The 14,287-nt window shown below is 35.3% G+C and overlaps 1 protein-coding gene across 1 annotated transcript in view; it reads left to right on the top strand.

Moving 5' to 3' along the window:
* Positions 1–596: 596 nt before the first annotated feature.
* Positions 597–14,287, top strand: part of LOC106062318 (endonuclease/exonuclease/phosphatase family domain-containing protein 1-like) — a 28,742-nt gene continuing 15,051 nt past the window's right edge. The window contains exons 1-2 of the mRNA XM_056035580.1: positions 597–730; positions 6,630–7,624. Coding sequence (XP_055891555.1) covers positions 6,672–7,624 — 953 coding nt within the window. The 5' untranslated portion in view covers positions 597–730; positions 6,630–6,671. The remainder of the gene's footprint in view (positions 731–6,629; positions 7,625–14,287) is intronic.

The raw sequence follows: 14,287 nt of genomic DNA, 5'->3' as shown, positions 1-14,287 counted from the left end.
CCTTGGACGCATAATGTGCATCTCCTGGAAGGATTCGATCCCTCAAGTCACACATTTAGATTTGGCCAATACGAACAGTATCAATATCTATGCTTTTTTTTTTTTTTTTTTTTTACATAGACAAGATTACGCACGTTGGCTTAGACATGTTCCAAACATGTCAGATGGAAGGATTCCTAAGGACATCATCTATGCTGAGCTTTCTGAAGGAATCAGATCATAGAAGAAGAAGTCTGCAAGCGATTCTGCCACCACTCTAGAAGAAACTAAAACCAGTTATTTATCTGGGCGTGTCTTTCAAGACAGACAGTCACAGAAAGAGCCATATATGATTATATCATATATATATATATATGTGTGTGTATGTTGGCTCCTTCAGTCGTAGAACGACTATGGTTAATCTCGAACACCTTTTTATATGGCTGTGGAGCCCTATTTTGGAGAGACACTCCCGTCCAAGTATGTTTCTTATTATAATAATGCAGATTTAATTACAGAGGATTTGGAAATTTCTACTGGGCAGATAAATTTAAGTTAACACCGTTTCTTTTTTCTCCCAATAGAGTGATTCCCCCTATAATAATAATAGAAATAGGGGAAGATGTTTTTTACACCTAAAAATAAAAGTGAGACCTTCTAAAAAAATAAATAAGGCAACAGTGACAGTAGATCTAGATTTAGATCTAGATTCTGGAAATGAAGATCTAGTCAAGATCTAAAAAAAAAAAAGGTAAAAAAAACAATAAAGTTTCGGCTGTATCTAATCTAGTATTTCTAGAATTCTAGATCTAATTTAACTTAAGTCAGTGAGTCAGTCATATTCATTATAAATAAATATTCATAATTTCATATTCACATCATTATGAATTATGATCATATGTCATATTGAATAATTATATATTGATGATATTGATGTTCATTTTTCATGATAATCATAATGATAAGACATCTCTATTAGACTCTATCTATTATTATCTACTCACTATTTAATTTCAATACGACTATTGAAACTATTGTCTACTAGAGGAGGCTCTTATATTTTGAACACCCCATCGAATTCTCCTTTCTAAACGGGTCGCTTTTTTTTGTTTGTAATTCATTTGTTTTTATGTTTGGAGCTAAAAACGACGTTTCGGAACTGCGCATGTCCAATTTTAGATAAGTTCCGATAATTTTGTTCCGTTTTTCCAAAGCAGATGGCAGTTATTTAGATTCGCGGTAACCATGTATGTAAAGCTGTTGTTTTAACCTCCCCCGGCAATTCATACCCATATAAGGGATGAAGGCTATATTATGAGCCTGTTTGATCGTAGGGTGATGGGCATATCAAAATAAGTAATAAGCTTCCAAACATCTTTAGAAAGACATTCCAATCACATTTATATTGTCAGCTGTTAAATAAAATTTAAAAAGGGGGTGTCCAAACAAATAATAATGAATTCAGCTCATTCTCCTTTTTGAACACAGCAAAATCGTATTAAGAAATATTATTGGGATTAATAAATCTATGTTTTTTTAATGAATAAACATGACCTAGATAGAGATATCTAGAATATATAACTTATGAATGAAAGAAAAAGTGTGGGCTGCTAATTTGAAGCCAGAGACCATGCCCACTGCATGTGATCACGCAAGATAAGCTGGCGGTGAGGAGAGGTATACAATCAGCGTGTAGTGTCACAAACTATCCACCACTGCCTGTTATATATATATAAAGAGAGAGAGAGAGTATATGAGGAAATAGACTATAAATACATATTGCAAAAGTGAATCTACTTCTTTTACTACAATTTAAATAATTTTTAAGTAACACAGATATAATTTATTAGCAATTACATAGTGGTGTTCAACACCGGTGCTCACTGTTCAACTAAAGGAGAAAGCCCAAAAACTGCGTTCAAAATAGGAGCATGAGGTGACCCAATTTATTTTAAAATAAAATCTTGACTATGGGTGGTAATACAATTGAACACAACTATTTTTATAGTCCTTTAGTTGCAGAATAAGAATCTGCTTTCAGTTTTTTTGTAAGTTAAACCTTCACCAAATAAAAAAATAAAATAAAAAATTGACCTAGTTCCCGAAAGTCGGTGTTCAGTTATAAGAATCTACCATAGATCTAGACTACTTACGTGAGGCTAGATTCTAGATAAGAATCTAGACTCTAGTCTAGGTCTAGGTAGACTAGTACTAGTAGTAGTAGTACTAACTAAGGTAGGGCCTAGCTTAATAGACTAGAGTGTCACTAGTGTGACTACATGACTAGAACCTAGGCGGCTAGACTAATACAGACATATAGTAGCTTCTTATATTAGGCACAGCTCATCGAATTCTCCTTTAAGAAACACGTCGCTTTTTTTGTTTATAATTAACTTGTTTTTATGTTTGGAGCTAAAAACGATGTTTCGGGACAGTGCATGTCCAATTTTAGATAAGTTCCTGTATTTTTGTTCCGCTTTTCCAAAGCAGATGGCAGTTTTTTAGATTTTCGGTAACCAAGTATGTAAAGCTATTGTATAAACCTCCCCCGGCAATTCATACCCATATAAGGGATGAAGGCTATATTATGAGCCTGTTTGATCATAGGCTGGTGAATCTATCAAAATAAGCTTCCAAACATCTTTAGAAAGACATTTCAATCACATTTATTCCGTAAGCTGTTAAATAAAATTAAAAAAGGAGGTGTTTCAACATTAATAATGAATTTAACACATTCTCCTATAGTGCACAAGGCAAAATCGTAATAAGAAATATTACTGGGATTAATAAATCTATGATTTTTTCAATTAATAAAAGTGACCTAGATCGAGATATCTAGAATATATAATTTATGAATGAAAGAAAAAGTGCAGGCTGTCAATTTGAAGCCAGATACCATGCCCACTGCAGGTGATCACACCAGGCGAGAGCTGGTGGTGAAGAGAGGTATACACTAAGCGTGTAGTGTCACAACCTATCATACAGGCAGTGGAGGGAAGGAGGAGAGAGTCATGAAAAGAATTATAAGCATCTATGGGAGGGAGGGGATGTTAAGGTGTAACAAAACGAAAATCCAAAATATGAAAAGAAGAGGGTCCTTGGATGGGAATTAAAAGAAAGAGACAGAGAATACATGTAGCCTAGTTGAAAATAGCATGTTTATTAAATTATAATAATTAATTTATAGATTTATGATTTATAGAGATTTATTTCTGTCTGTTTCTACACATAGATTATATAAGTAGGCATATATAAAGAGACAATATACTATAAATACATATTGTAGAAGTGAATCTACTTCTTTTAATACAATCTAAATAATTTTTAATTAACACAGATATAATTTATTAGCAATAACATAGTGGTGTTTCTTAACGGTGCTCGATGTGCGCTAAAGGAAAAAGCACAAAAACTGCGTTTATTATAGGAGCATGAAGTGACCTGATTTATTTTAAAATAAAATCTTGACAATGAGTGGTAATTCAAAGAATCACAGTTTTTTTTATAGTCCTTTAGTTGCAGAATAAGAATCTGCTTTCAGTTTTTTTGTAAGTTAAACCGTCATCAAATAAAAAAATAAAATAAAAATTTGACCTAGTTCCCGAATACGGTGTGCCTAATATAAGAATCTACTATATATATTGAATATTCTAGTTACCTAGTATGATAGTGACACTGATACTGATAGTCTAAAAAAATAACTTTAATAATAAATAAAGTTTTAGATCTCTCTTAACTCTCCCGCCAAGTCATAGATATAGTCATAGATCTGGATATATCTAGTGACTATCTAGTCAATATAGACTAGGTATGGGAAAAAAAAAAGACAAGTAGAAATGAAAGAAAATGACCAAAAAACTTTAGATTACATTTTTTAAATTTTATTTTACACAGGTTGCTCTTAGAAATTGTTTAATGCTGATTTTATTTTAAAGTTAATTTTATTAATTTTTTTTTTACTTATAATGAAAATATCACTTTATTGTTTTATGATAGAGTATAAAGTAAAGGTTAATTTTTTTTTCATATTAGATATCATGCCTGGCAATAATTCTACCAAGTTTTTTCGCTGTAAGTCTTACGTGGCACTTACAAATTGGAAAATGCTATTTAACAAAGAAAATAATGGCCATGAAGTCGCCATGGACAGTTTTTTTGATAGTCTATATAGAAAAATGTATTGAACAAAAAAAAACAACATGTCATGCTTTGTAAAGCCTAATATTCTGGGTATATTAAAAAATTGTTTTTGTGTACTTAACATATGCGCCCAATTTTTAACTCTTTCAGTGCGGCGTTACTCTCAGCGAGTAAATCACAGATTGTACACAAGTTGGCACATTTTTTTTTTAACTTCTTAATGGTTAGACCAAGGGAAAAAAATGGAAGTATATATATATAAACTCATCAGCCATTGGCCAATAAAAAATAGAATAGTTGCTTTGATTGCCAACACCTTTTTATACTTAGAATTCAACTCAACTTGTGATATGGTGGAAGCGTGGTCGAGAGGCTAAGTGCGCTTGAACTTGGCTTGTCTGGGCTACCTAGAAGGGGGCTCGAGGTTCGACACCCGACTCGGGCAGAGTTTCGTTTACTGAGCGCCTAAAGGCAGCATGGAAAACCAACTCCTGGATACCCCCTCCCCCCCACTGGTCCACAATTGAGATTGCTCTGAGCTTACTATAAGCATGAAAGTAGCGCTATATAAAAGCTGTAATAATAATAATGGTCCCTTAAGCTTTGTGAACGCAAAAAACACGAGTATTAACGTTTGCCAACGCCACAAAAAAACATTGCGTACAGTAAACAATATATGTTAAAACCAATATATTATCTTCAAATTCCTTTGATTGGGCAATTTTCTTTTCACACTAGACCTAGCTTGATTGGTTATCAATTTGAACCCACAACCTATTTCCCTTCTCTGCTTTTTAACTGACATCACACCTAACCCCACCTCTCACCATGCACCAGTTTTTACCTGTTATACTTGCCATAGCCTCACCTACTGGTCATTCCATCTCTTCAGATCCAGGTGGGGGAGGGTGCTAAGCAAATAATTATCAGCTTGATTTTTTTGTCCACTGGGAAACTGAGCCGCTCAACTCGCCTCCTACCACCTCTGAAGTTAGGTTTACTGAATGAACCCTCCCATACGTGTATGCCACTTGACTACACATCTCTAGGTGACTTTTTCTGTGCACTCTCTCGCTGTGTGCGGCAGAAGGTTTCGGCTATAATGTAACAATCTGAATAGTCTGAAGGAACATCTGAAACTTGTAAAACAAACCAAAGACCTGTTCCATGCCAAGTTTTAATTTCTTAATTATTTCATCAATATGGGGATTCCATAACGTTTCATTTATTCTGTCAGGAACATAGAAACCTGTTAGTGTAATAACAATTGACGCTCTGGGCTGTTTCCGTGAACATAACATAAAGTGTTTATTTATAATATAAGATACTTTTTCCTTGGCACAGTCTGCTAAAGAGCTCACAGCTCAGCGGCAAAAAGCTGGCTAGAAGAAGAAGAAGAATATTATTATTACAGCTTTTATATAACGCTACTTTCATGCTTATAGCATGCTCAGAGCGCTTTTGGTCCAATCTCATTTGTGGACCAGTGGGGGGGGAGAGGGGGTATCTAGGAGTTGGTTTTCTGTGCTCAGTAAACACAACTGCCCGAGTCAGGTGCCGAACCTCGAGCCCCCTTCTAGGTAGCCAAGCCAAGTTCAAGCGCACTTGGCCTCTCAACGACGCTATAAGACAAAAAAATATTAAAAATGATATGAAGAATATAAGATAGAAAAAAAAATGATATGGTATAGAGTAACTATTATCAATTTTATAGCTAATGACCAATAATTAACAATATTAAAAAAAAATACTTGAATGCATAAGCTACAGTTGAATTTCAGAGGTTACAACCAAAAGCATGTCTTTGGTGCTGAAGTACTCAAGAGTCATCTAACGTACACAAGCTTCAATTCATTGTTTGCTTCACTTACAAAGTCTTCATTTCTTGGGTCACGGCAAATTTTTTCATCTTCTCACCCTAAAGATAATAAATTGTATATTTTGAACATTTCTTTCAGAAATTAAGATTATAAATGTCCTAGCCAAAACCTGACGCAGAATGTTAGTGGATGGCGGCGGACAGAGTTTGAACTCATGGTCCATCATGATAACACTAATGAAGTACATTTCATACAACCAGGCTACCATTTAAATAAAATCAAAACAGGGGTAGAAGTCCCCTTTCAGACCTGGCAATCAATAGGGTAGATGATGTAAAGGTCATCTGTTTCTGTGGCCCATGGCTAACGATTAATGGATAAAGGTGTCATATGGCCAGCACAACGACCAACCACCTTTACTTTCCCCAACTAATGTCAGATACCCATTAGAGCTGGGTGGACTCAGAGGTGCCCAGAGATCTTGAAGTGAAGAAACCAGTCTTCACCAAGATTTGAACCCGGGACAACGGTTTGGAGCCAAACACTTTACTGCTCAGCCACAGCGCCTCCAAATCTAGGCCTTTTAAGCAGCTAAATAATCAATAGTAATTATTTTTTAGTTTATTTTGTAATAAAATTCATTTTTCACTTGAAAATCTCTATATATTTATTTTCTTCTGGTCCCTTTAGATCCTTAACACTTTGGATTAAAAAAAATATAAATTTTCTAAAATGGGTGCTGTAAATAGCTGCTGTATACCTCGCTATCGAAGTAGTGACACAGATATAAGTAACAACACCAGCACACCCAAGAAAAAAGGTCATCATCGCAACCTTAGTGCGACCTTTAACTTGTCAGTCATTGATGACTTCAACAAAACCCAAAAGTATCTAGTCAACATCAACACAGCCACCGAGGAAGAGCTGATGACTCTCCCAGGCATCAACAGAGGGATAGCTAAAAACATCATAGACTATCGGAATCACATCGGCGGTTTTAAATGTGTGGAAGACCTAGCCCTCACATCAGGTATTGGTGCGGCCAAACTGGCTATGATACTCGATGACATTTATGTCGTTCCCCCCGCGCTTCCCAAAAGCGAGTCCAGTAACGGAGTCGTGGATAACTCAAGAGCTCAGGAAAACGGCTTGGATGAGCCCACTATCCTAGCCAGTGTTAATTCGGATAATGTTTTCACGTTAATTAAAGTCAAGGGAATCGGCATGACGCTGGCCAAGAATATTGTGGCACACAGAGAAAAACACGGCAAGTTTAAAAATTTAGAAGAGCTGTTAAAAGTGAAAGGCATTGGGCCTAATAATTTAGAAAGCTTTAAACCCTATTTGACTGTTGAGGCTATCACTAAGCCACCTACTGTCACAACTTCAAATGGGGTTAAACCGAATGCGGTATCCAATGGCAAGGTCAGTAATGGGGCCCAGAGAAAGGACAAAGCGGATGAAGACTACATCTTGAGGTCTACAACCTCCTTGGAAAATTTACTTGAGATACTTGGGCCACTAGCTAAAGTGCCTGCCAGGCCCAAAGTTGAGGACGTCACTTTGAAGCATAATAATCGGAAGGTGTTTCGACTGGCATCTTGGAACCTGGAGAAGTTTTCTGTAGAGAAAGCCAGCAATCCAGGAGTAAAGGATGTTATCTGTATGACAGTTTTAGAAAATGGGTAAGTTATGGCATGTCTATTTGTGCATGTGTAATTAATTACTGCCAACTGTATGAGCTTAATAAAACATCTGTGTCTCATCTTTGTCATGTAGGCAAAGGCAATAATTTTAATTCATTAATAGACTTTTTTTTTTGGCATTCTTTTCCTACAATTAAATCTCTGATGCTCTCATTTGTGAAACTTTTTATGTTTTTTTTGTATTCTTGTTCTTCATTCTCATTTATCCTGTTGGAGGGTTCAGATCAGTAATCCTATATCTGAGAAGAACCACACATTAGTTTCCAGATCAGGCTGTTTTGTTCTCCATAGTTTTTCTTCTTGAGGAGGGTTTCAGGGCCACAGTCTTGTTCAGGCCTCTTGATAGAGTATTTTTTTTTTGTATTGAAAAAAAGAGTGTCCTTGTTATCACAGCAAATTTCCAATTAGGATCAATAAAAGCAGTCTTAATCTCAATCTTAATTAATGCCAGCTTCTTGTAAAGTTGGTTTTCTTTGGCAAAAGGAAACACATTTAGAAATGCCTTGGGATATAGGAAGCAGGTAAAGAAAAATTCTGAGACAGTTATCATCAAATAGCAAAAATTACATGAGCATGGTGTCCACTTTAAGTCTTTAATAATCTCTTTGCCTTTTATAGCTTTTAAAATGTGAATCTGTTTGTAAGACTTTTTTTTGAAGTACAGTGTAACAACACTTGTGCCAGATGTAACAACATGCACGATGTTACGATGTGTTGTTATGCCGGGGATTTTACTTGAATTCAATAGTTAACAAAAATGACGATCTAGAATCAATTGACGACTCTTTGATAAAACAAAACTCTGGAACTTTATTAAATACAACGTAAGTACCGTTTATGTACAAATTACAATCAATGAGCATGAAACATATTACAAAGGCTTTAGATCAGAGCTCTTAGAAACGTGACTAGCTACAAGAACATTCTTTTATCGACTGACTTTACCTTCTTACTACCGCCAATTCTCTGGCGCTCACTCTTTTCAAAAATGTCTTTGTTTAAATTCAAATCAACCAATAGATTTCAAACATACTAATTACGTCCCTTGGGTAAATCCTGACTTGAACGTCAAGTGTCTAAATTTGAGGATTAAATCCCGAGACTCATGTCGAGGGCTTATATTACTTTCAAAAAGTGAAATGTACAAACAATTCTTTAATGTAATCTGTGACATATTACCCCCCTCTCCATTTAGCATTTGTATGGTAATAGAAATGCTCATATGTATACATAAAATACCATACATGAAACTATAGAAAAATGGTTGAGGTAACATATGACAAAATAAAGTCAACTTGGAGATAACAACAATAATAAAAAATGTAAATGCAGTGAATAAAATTATTGATGACTTTGAATACCTGTCTCACTATTCAAGTGGTTATGAAAATGAGACAATGCTTGTCATGAACAATATCAAAAGTTGTACAAAGCATAAATCTTCAATTGAATAGGTTACTTCTCTTCATGGTGCCTTATGATGAAATTAAAATATGACATTATAACTCATTTGGTTAGTACTAATGTGAAAATGTGTACATGGAAAAATATATTGCATATGAAAAATTGACATTAGAAAAAATAATTGTGATAGTACATGACAATCTTCTGAGAAAATAGTACTCAATGTGATATAAATCTCAACATGTGTGAAGCAATGAAAAATTCCAATTGTCTGTCATGTATCTGTACTATTATAATAGGATATATGGAATAATAATATACCTGAAATAAAATGCTCATGATTTAAAAGTTAAAATGTTTGATGCATGTCATATGCAAAGATGCTGAAACATAATAAACAAAGTATCTTGAATGAGTGACCATTCTCAGTGGGTTGGTTGCTTGGTGCTGAAATAAATATAACATTATCTGATATAGAACTCCTGTGAAAAATGAGTAGACAAATTAATTAATTAATTAAATATAACTGGATAATGTTCTTCCTTGACGAGTATGAATGATAATGGATCAAGTGACACTAAATATGGTATAGTACATGTATAAAATGTAAGTATGAAGTTCAGAACCATTCTGAGTTGCCGTCATGGATGTGTGTACGCTTTCTAAACTTGAAGAAAAGGTCTTTCAGTTTATGAAGCTGTTGTCTCCATGTCATAATGATCTCACAGATAATGTCTGATTGAACCGCGTTTGAGTTTGGTGAAAATAAGAACTGTCCGAAACCGAAACTCAATTTTCTGGTTGATGAACTTTGACGCTGTAGAACAATGGTAGCGGAATGCTTTGCGTTAGAATGTTCGATAGAGCAATGACTGAACATGTCTGAGTTCAATCGGTCGATACATCAATGTTGAAGAAGTTCATTTGTTCCTTTCTGAAGAAAAGTTGCCCCTTGAGTGGACTGAGGATGAAACTTGGTGTTGTCAATGTTATTGCTTTCTGAGTTACTTTCAAATTGCAGTACTGGAAATGTCTCAGAAACACTGGTAAAGAAATCTGCATGGTCTGGAAACACTTTAATGTTCTTCACTGTTTGTAGTGCTATGTCATTCAGAGTGATGACCTTGGGAATGTCAATTTGAGTTGATGCTGAATGTGAAACATCTATCTCAGGAATGGGTGTTGATGATGTTTCTTCTTCTTCCTCAGGAATAGTTGCTACGCTTGTAAAATGTTCAACTTCTGCTTTGATGTCTTCATTATCTGTTTCATGGTAATGTTCAAACATATGAACATGAAATACTCTGGTAAACTTGTTGATGTGGATTTCATAAAGCAGGTCTGAAATCTTTCTGGTGATGTGAAATGGACCTTGCCATTTGTAGAACAGCTTGTTACTGAAATCTGGTAACAGTAATTTGACTTGATCTCCTTGAGCAAAATATCTTGATTTCATGTATTCCTGTAATATTCTTTGACTTCCAATGTTCATGGTTGTAATGGCTTCTTGAGTTGACTCACATTCTTTCAAATGGGGAATACTAGTATGAGTTGTGGAGTCAGATTGAATAGTTCCACTTTTGTCTGGTATAGCCAAAGTTGATTGAGTATAATTTTCTTTAGTTTCTGCTTCTGGTTCATGAGACTTGTCTTGATTGTAGCAAAAATGTTCAATGCATATCATAGTATTTGATGCAGTCTCATTCAAGTCTTGATGTATGAAGTCATCATCAGTGGTTAGGGATGGAAAATTACTTGGTAGGGATGGGCTTGTATTGTCAGGTAGGGATTGACATGTAGAACTAGTAGCAGGTAGGGATGGACATGTAGTGGGTAGGGATGGACATGTAGTAGGCAGTGATGTCCCTGTAGATTTACTTGAGTCATGATGCATAGATTCATTGTTGTCAATTCTGGTTTTGTAGTCTTCTTTTAAGTCATCATGTGTGAAATATGACTTGTCTTGATGGACTTCAGTTTGACCAGTTAGAGTTCTTGTATCATTGTTAGAGACTCTGGGCATGTCGTCTTGTTCTTCAAAGTTCAACAATGGACATTCGGGAATTGGAGGTGGAATTATGACCGGTAGAGATGGGCTTGATGTAACTGGGGGTGTCCATGTTAAATGTTCTTGATTGTTGCTGGCTACTGGACTAGTAACTGGTTCTGTTGCATTCTGCATAGCTTGAGTAATTGAGGTAGCCATGTGATTATTTTGGCTAACTTGTTCAGGTGCCAAATGTTCTTGTTGTCTGGACATGGATCTTGTCATTACTGCTAAACATTTTTGACCTTGCTCTATGGCATTTGTCCATTCAGTAAGTTCTCGAGGAGTGCATTCTTTAACTCCTTTTATGTTTCCAATGATTAGGTCCACTGGTAGATTGGGTGTTACTAGTGCTTTTGTTCGACCACTGAAGAATGATGTAGTAACATAAATGATGGCTTCAGGTAACTTGCTGACAGTTCCGTTGAATGCAGTGACTTGGACGTAGTTGCCTGTGAAACGTTTTGCGTGTACGAAGCGTTCATGTACTAATGTGGACGTGCTTCCGGTGTCACGAAGAACTTCCACCTTCTTGTCTCCTACAAAGCCTGGATAAAATTTGAGACCATTGGATTTTGCAATGACTGTCATAGTTGAATGCTCATTGTAATAGCTTCTGTTATATGAGCTTCTGTTTGGCATATATTGTGGTCTGGAGTCCTGTGAATGACTTCTGTAGCGAGGTTTGTTATCTGGTTTATTGTTTCCAGGTGCTTTGTTGAGATTGTATTGCTCTCTATTGCTGTATCTTTGAGTTGGTGATGTGGGTCTATCAAAATTTTGATTTTTGGAGACTGCCTGTTTTTTCCAACATTCATGAGTTTGGTGACCCTTTTTATGGCAAAATGAACATTCTGTGGTTCTGCTGCGGCATTGAGACGTGAAATGCCCTAGTTTATGACATTTGTTGCATTTGATTTTGTCATCTGACTTATATCTTGCATTTTTGTCTTGAGCAAAACAGACAAAATTTTCTTCAACAGATGGTTTGACTGACTTGTTTGGATAGGCTGCTCTATATTGTCTGATGATCTTGGTTAATGTCTGTATATCATTAGGATTTCTCTCTATAATGTAGGATTGAATATCTTCTGAGTGAGCATGGGTGATGTTGTCGATAATAATATGTTGACGAAGAGCTTGGTAACTTTCTTCTATTTTTGCCATGGATACCCATCTATCAAACCACATTGACATATTAGCTACAAAAATTTGAGGATCATCATTTTGCTGTGGCCTTTCATTATAGAATTTCTTTCTATAGTTGGCTGAAGTTGCTCCGTATTGGCGCAGTAGAGCTTCCTTGATATCAGAGTAAGTGCTGCGTTCATTGATGGACAGTTGTGAGCAAATGTTGACAGCTTTGCCAGTCAAGAGGGTAAGGAGTGAGCTCGACCAATGTGCTTCAGGTAGACCGGATGTTGTAGCTATTTCTTCAAATCTTATGAGATACGAGTCCATATTGTCAATGTTTTCGTTGAAAGCCGATATTTTGTTCATTAATCTGTATTTGTCAAACATATTTGAGTGACCTTGAATTGGAATGCTTTCTTTATTTTCTTTATTTTGCCTTTCGAATTCCATTTTTTCTTTTTCATGTTGTCTTTGCTTTTCAGCGTCTTGCCTTTGTTTTTCAGATTCTTGCCTTTGTTTTTCAGATTCTTGCCTTTGTTTTTCGGCGTCTTGCAATTTTTTTTCTTCTAATTGCATGCGTTTTTCAGATTCTTGCTCTTGGTATTCTTTTTCTTCTTGTTTCTCTGCCCACTGGTCTGGCTTTGAAATTTGCTTTTCTTTGGCAAATTCTATTAATTCGAAGAATCGTTGTGTTCTAGAACTGGAAGCCATATTTAATTTCTTTGTTAGTTTCTTGTATTGGAGCAAAATGTTCAATATCTGGATTTTGGCTTTATCTCAGATATAATAATAATATAATGAAAAAGTTCTTGAAGCCTCAATTTGCTTATAAATTCTTGACAGTATACTTGTAGTTACTGGAGTCGTATGATTGAATATATAGATCTATTGAGCCAATGTACTTTTTACTGGTTTAACAGTTGGTTAAATCTGGTCTTCTGTTTACTTTGTGCTGCACAAATGATTATTTACTGGTCTTCTTTATAATGCCAGTTATTTGCTTTACTGGTCTTTTTTATACTGCCAGTTATTTGCTTTACTGGTCTTTTATATTGCCAGTTATTTGCTTTACTGGTCTTTTTTTATAATGCCAGTTATTATGTATATTGGTCTTATTTCTTTTGCCAATTACATATAATGATAGATTTCGTGAGTTAGACGTAACTCTAACGAAAATCTTTATAAAAGAATTATCGATAACCAACTGACCTGTTAAACACAGAAATTCTGTCCTCCGTTAAATAAGAATGAAGTTCCTTTGAAGAGTTTTAGAAATTGGTCCTAGATCTTGAATAAATTTCGTTAAAAGTTGTCCACAAACTTTTATTTGTCGGAGAGTGCCATATGTAACAACACTTGTGCCAGATGTAACAACATGCACGATGTTACGATGTGTTGTTATGCCGGGGATTTTACTTGAATTCAATAGTTAACAAAAATGACGATCTAGAATCAATTGACGACTCTTTGATAAAACAAAACTCTGGAACTTTATTAAATACAACGTAAGTACCGTTTATGTACAAATTACAATCAATGAGCATGAAACATATTACAAAGGCTTTAGATCAGAGCTCTTAGAAACGTGACTAGCTACAAGAACATTCTTTTATCGACTGACTTTACCTTCTTACTACCGCCAATTCTCTGGCGCTCACTCTTTTCAAAAATGTCTTTGTTTAAATTCAAATCAACCAATAGATTTCAAACATACTAATTACGTCCCTTGGGTAAATCCTGACTTGAACGTCAAGTGTCTAAATTTGAGGATTAAATCCCGAGACTCATGTCGAGGGCTTATATTACTTTCAAAAAGTGAAATGTACAAACAAATTCTATAATGTAATCTGTGACATACAGTATCAAGTTGTAGACTGCTACTATGTACATAGGGGCTAACAAAAAACAAGCTGCATTATATGTGAACTGGTGAATGGGTTAGGGGTTTGTTTATGTACAAATTACAATCAATGAGCATGAAACATATTACAAAGGCTTTAGATCAGAGCTCTTAGAAACGTGACTAGCTACAAGAACATTCTTTTATCGACTGACTT

The sequence above is a fragment of the Biomphalaria glabrata genome, chromosome 7 (assembly GCF_947242115.1).
Source record: "Biomphalaria glabrata chromosome 7, xgBioGlab47.1, whole genome shotgun sequence".
Lineage (NCBI taxonomy): Eukaryota > Metazoa > Mollusca > Gastropoda > Planorbidae > Biomphalaria > Biomphalaria glabrata.
The sequence above is the reverse complement of the archived record's forward strand: the minus strand, read 5'-3'. Positions and strand labels throughout refer to the sequence as shown.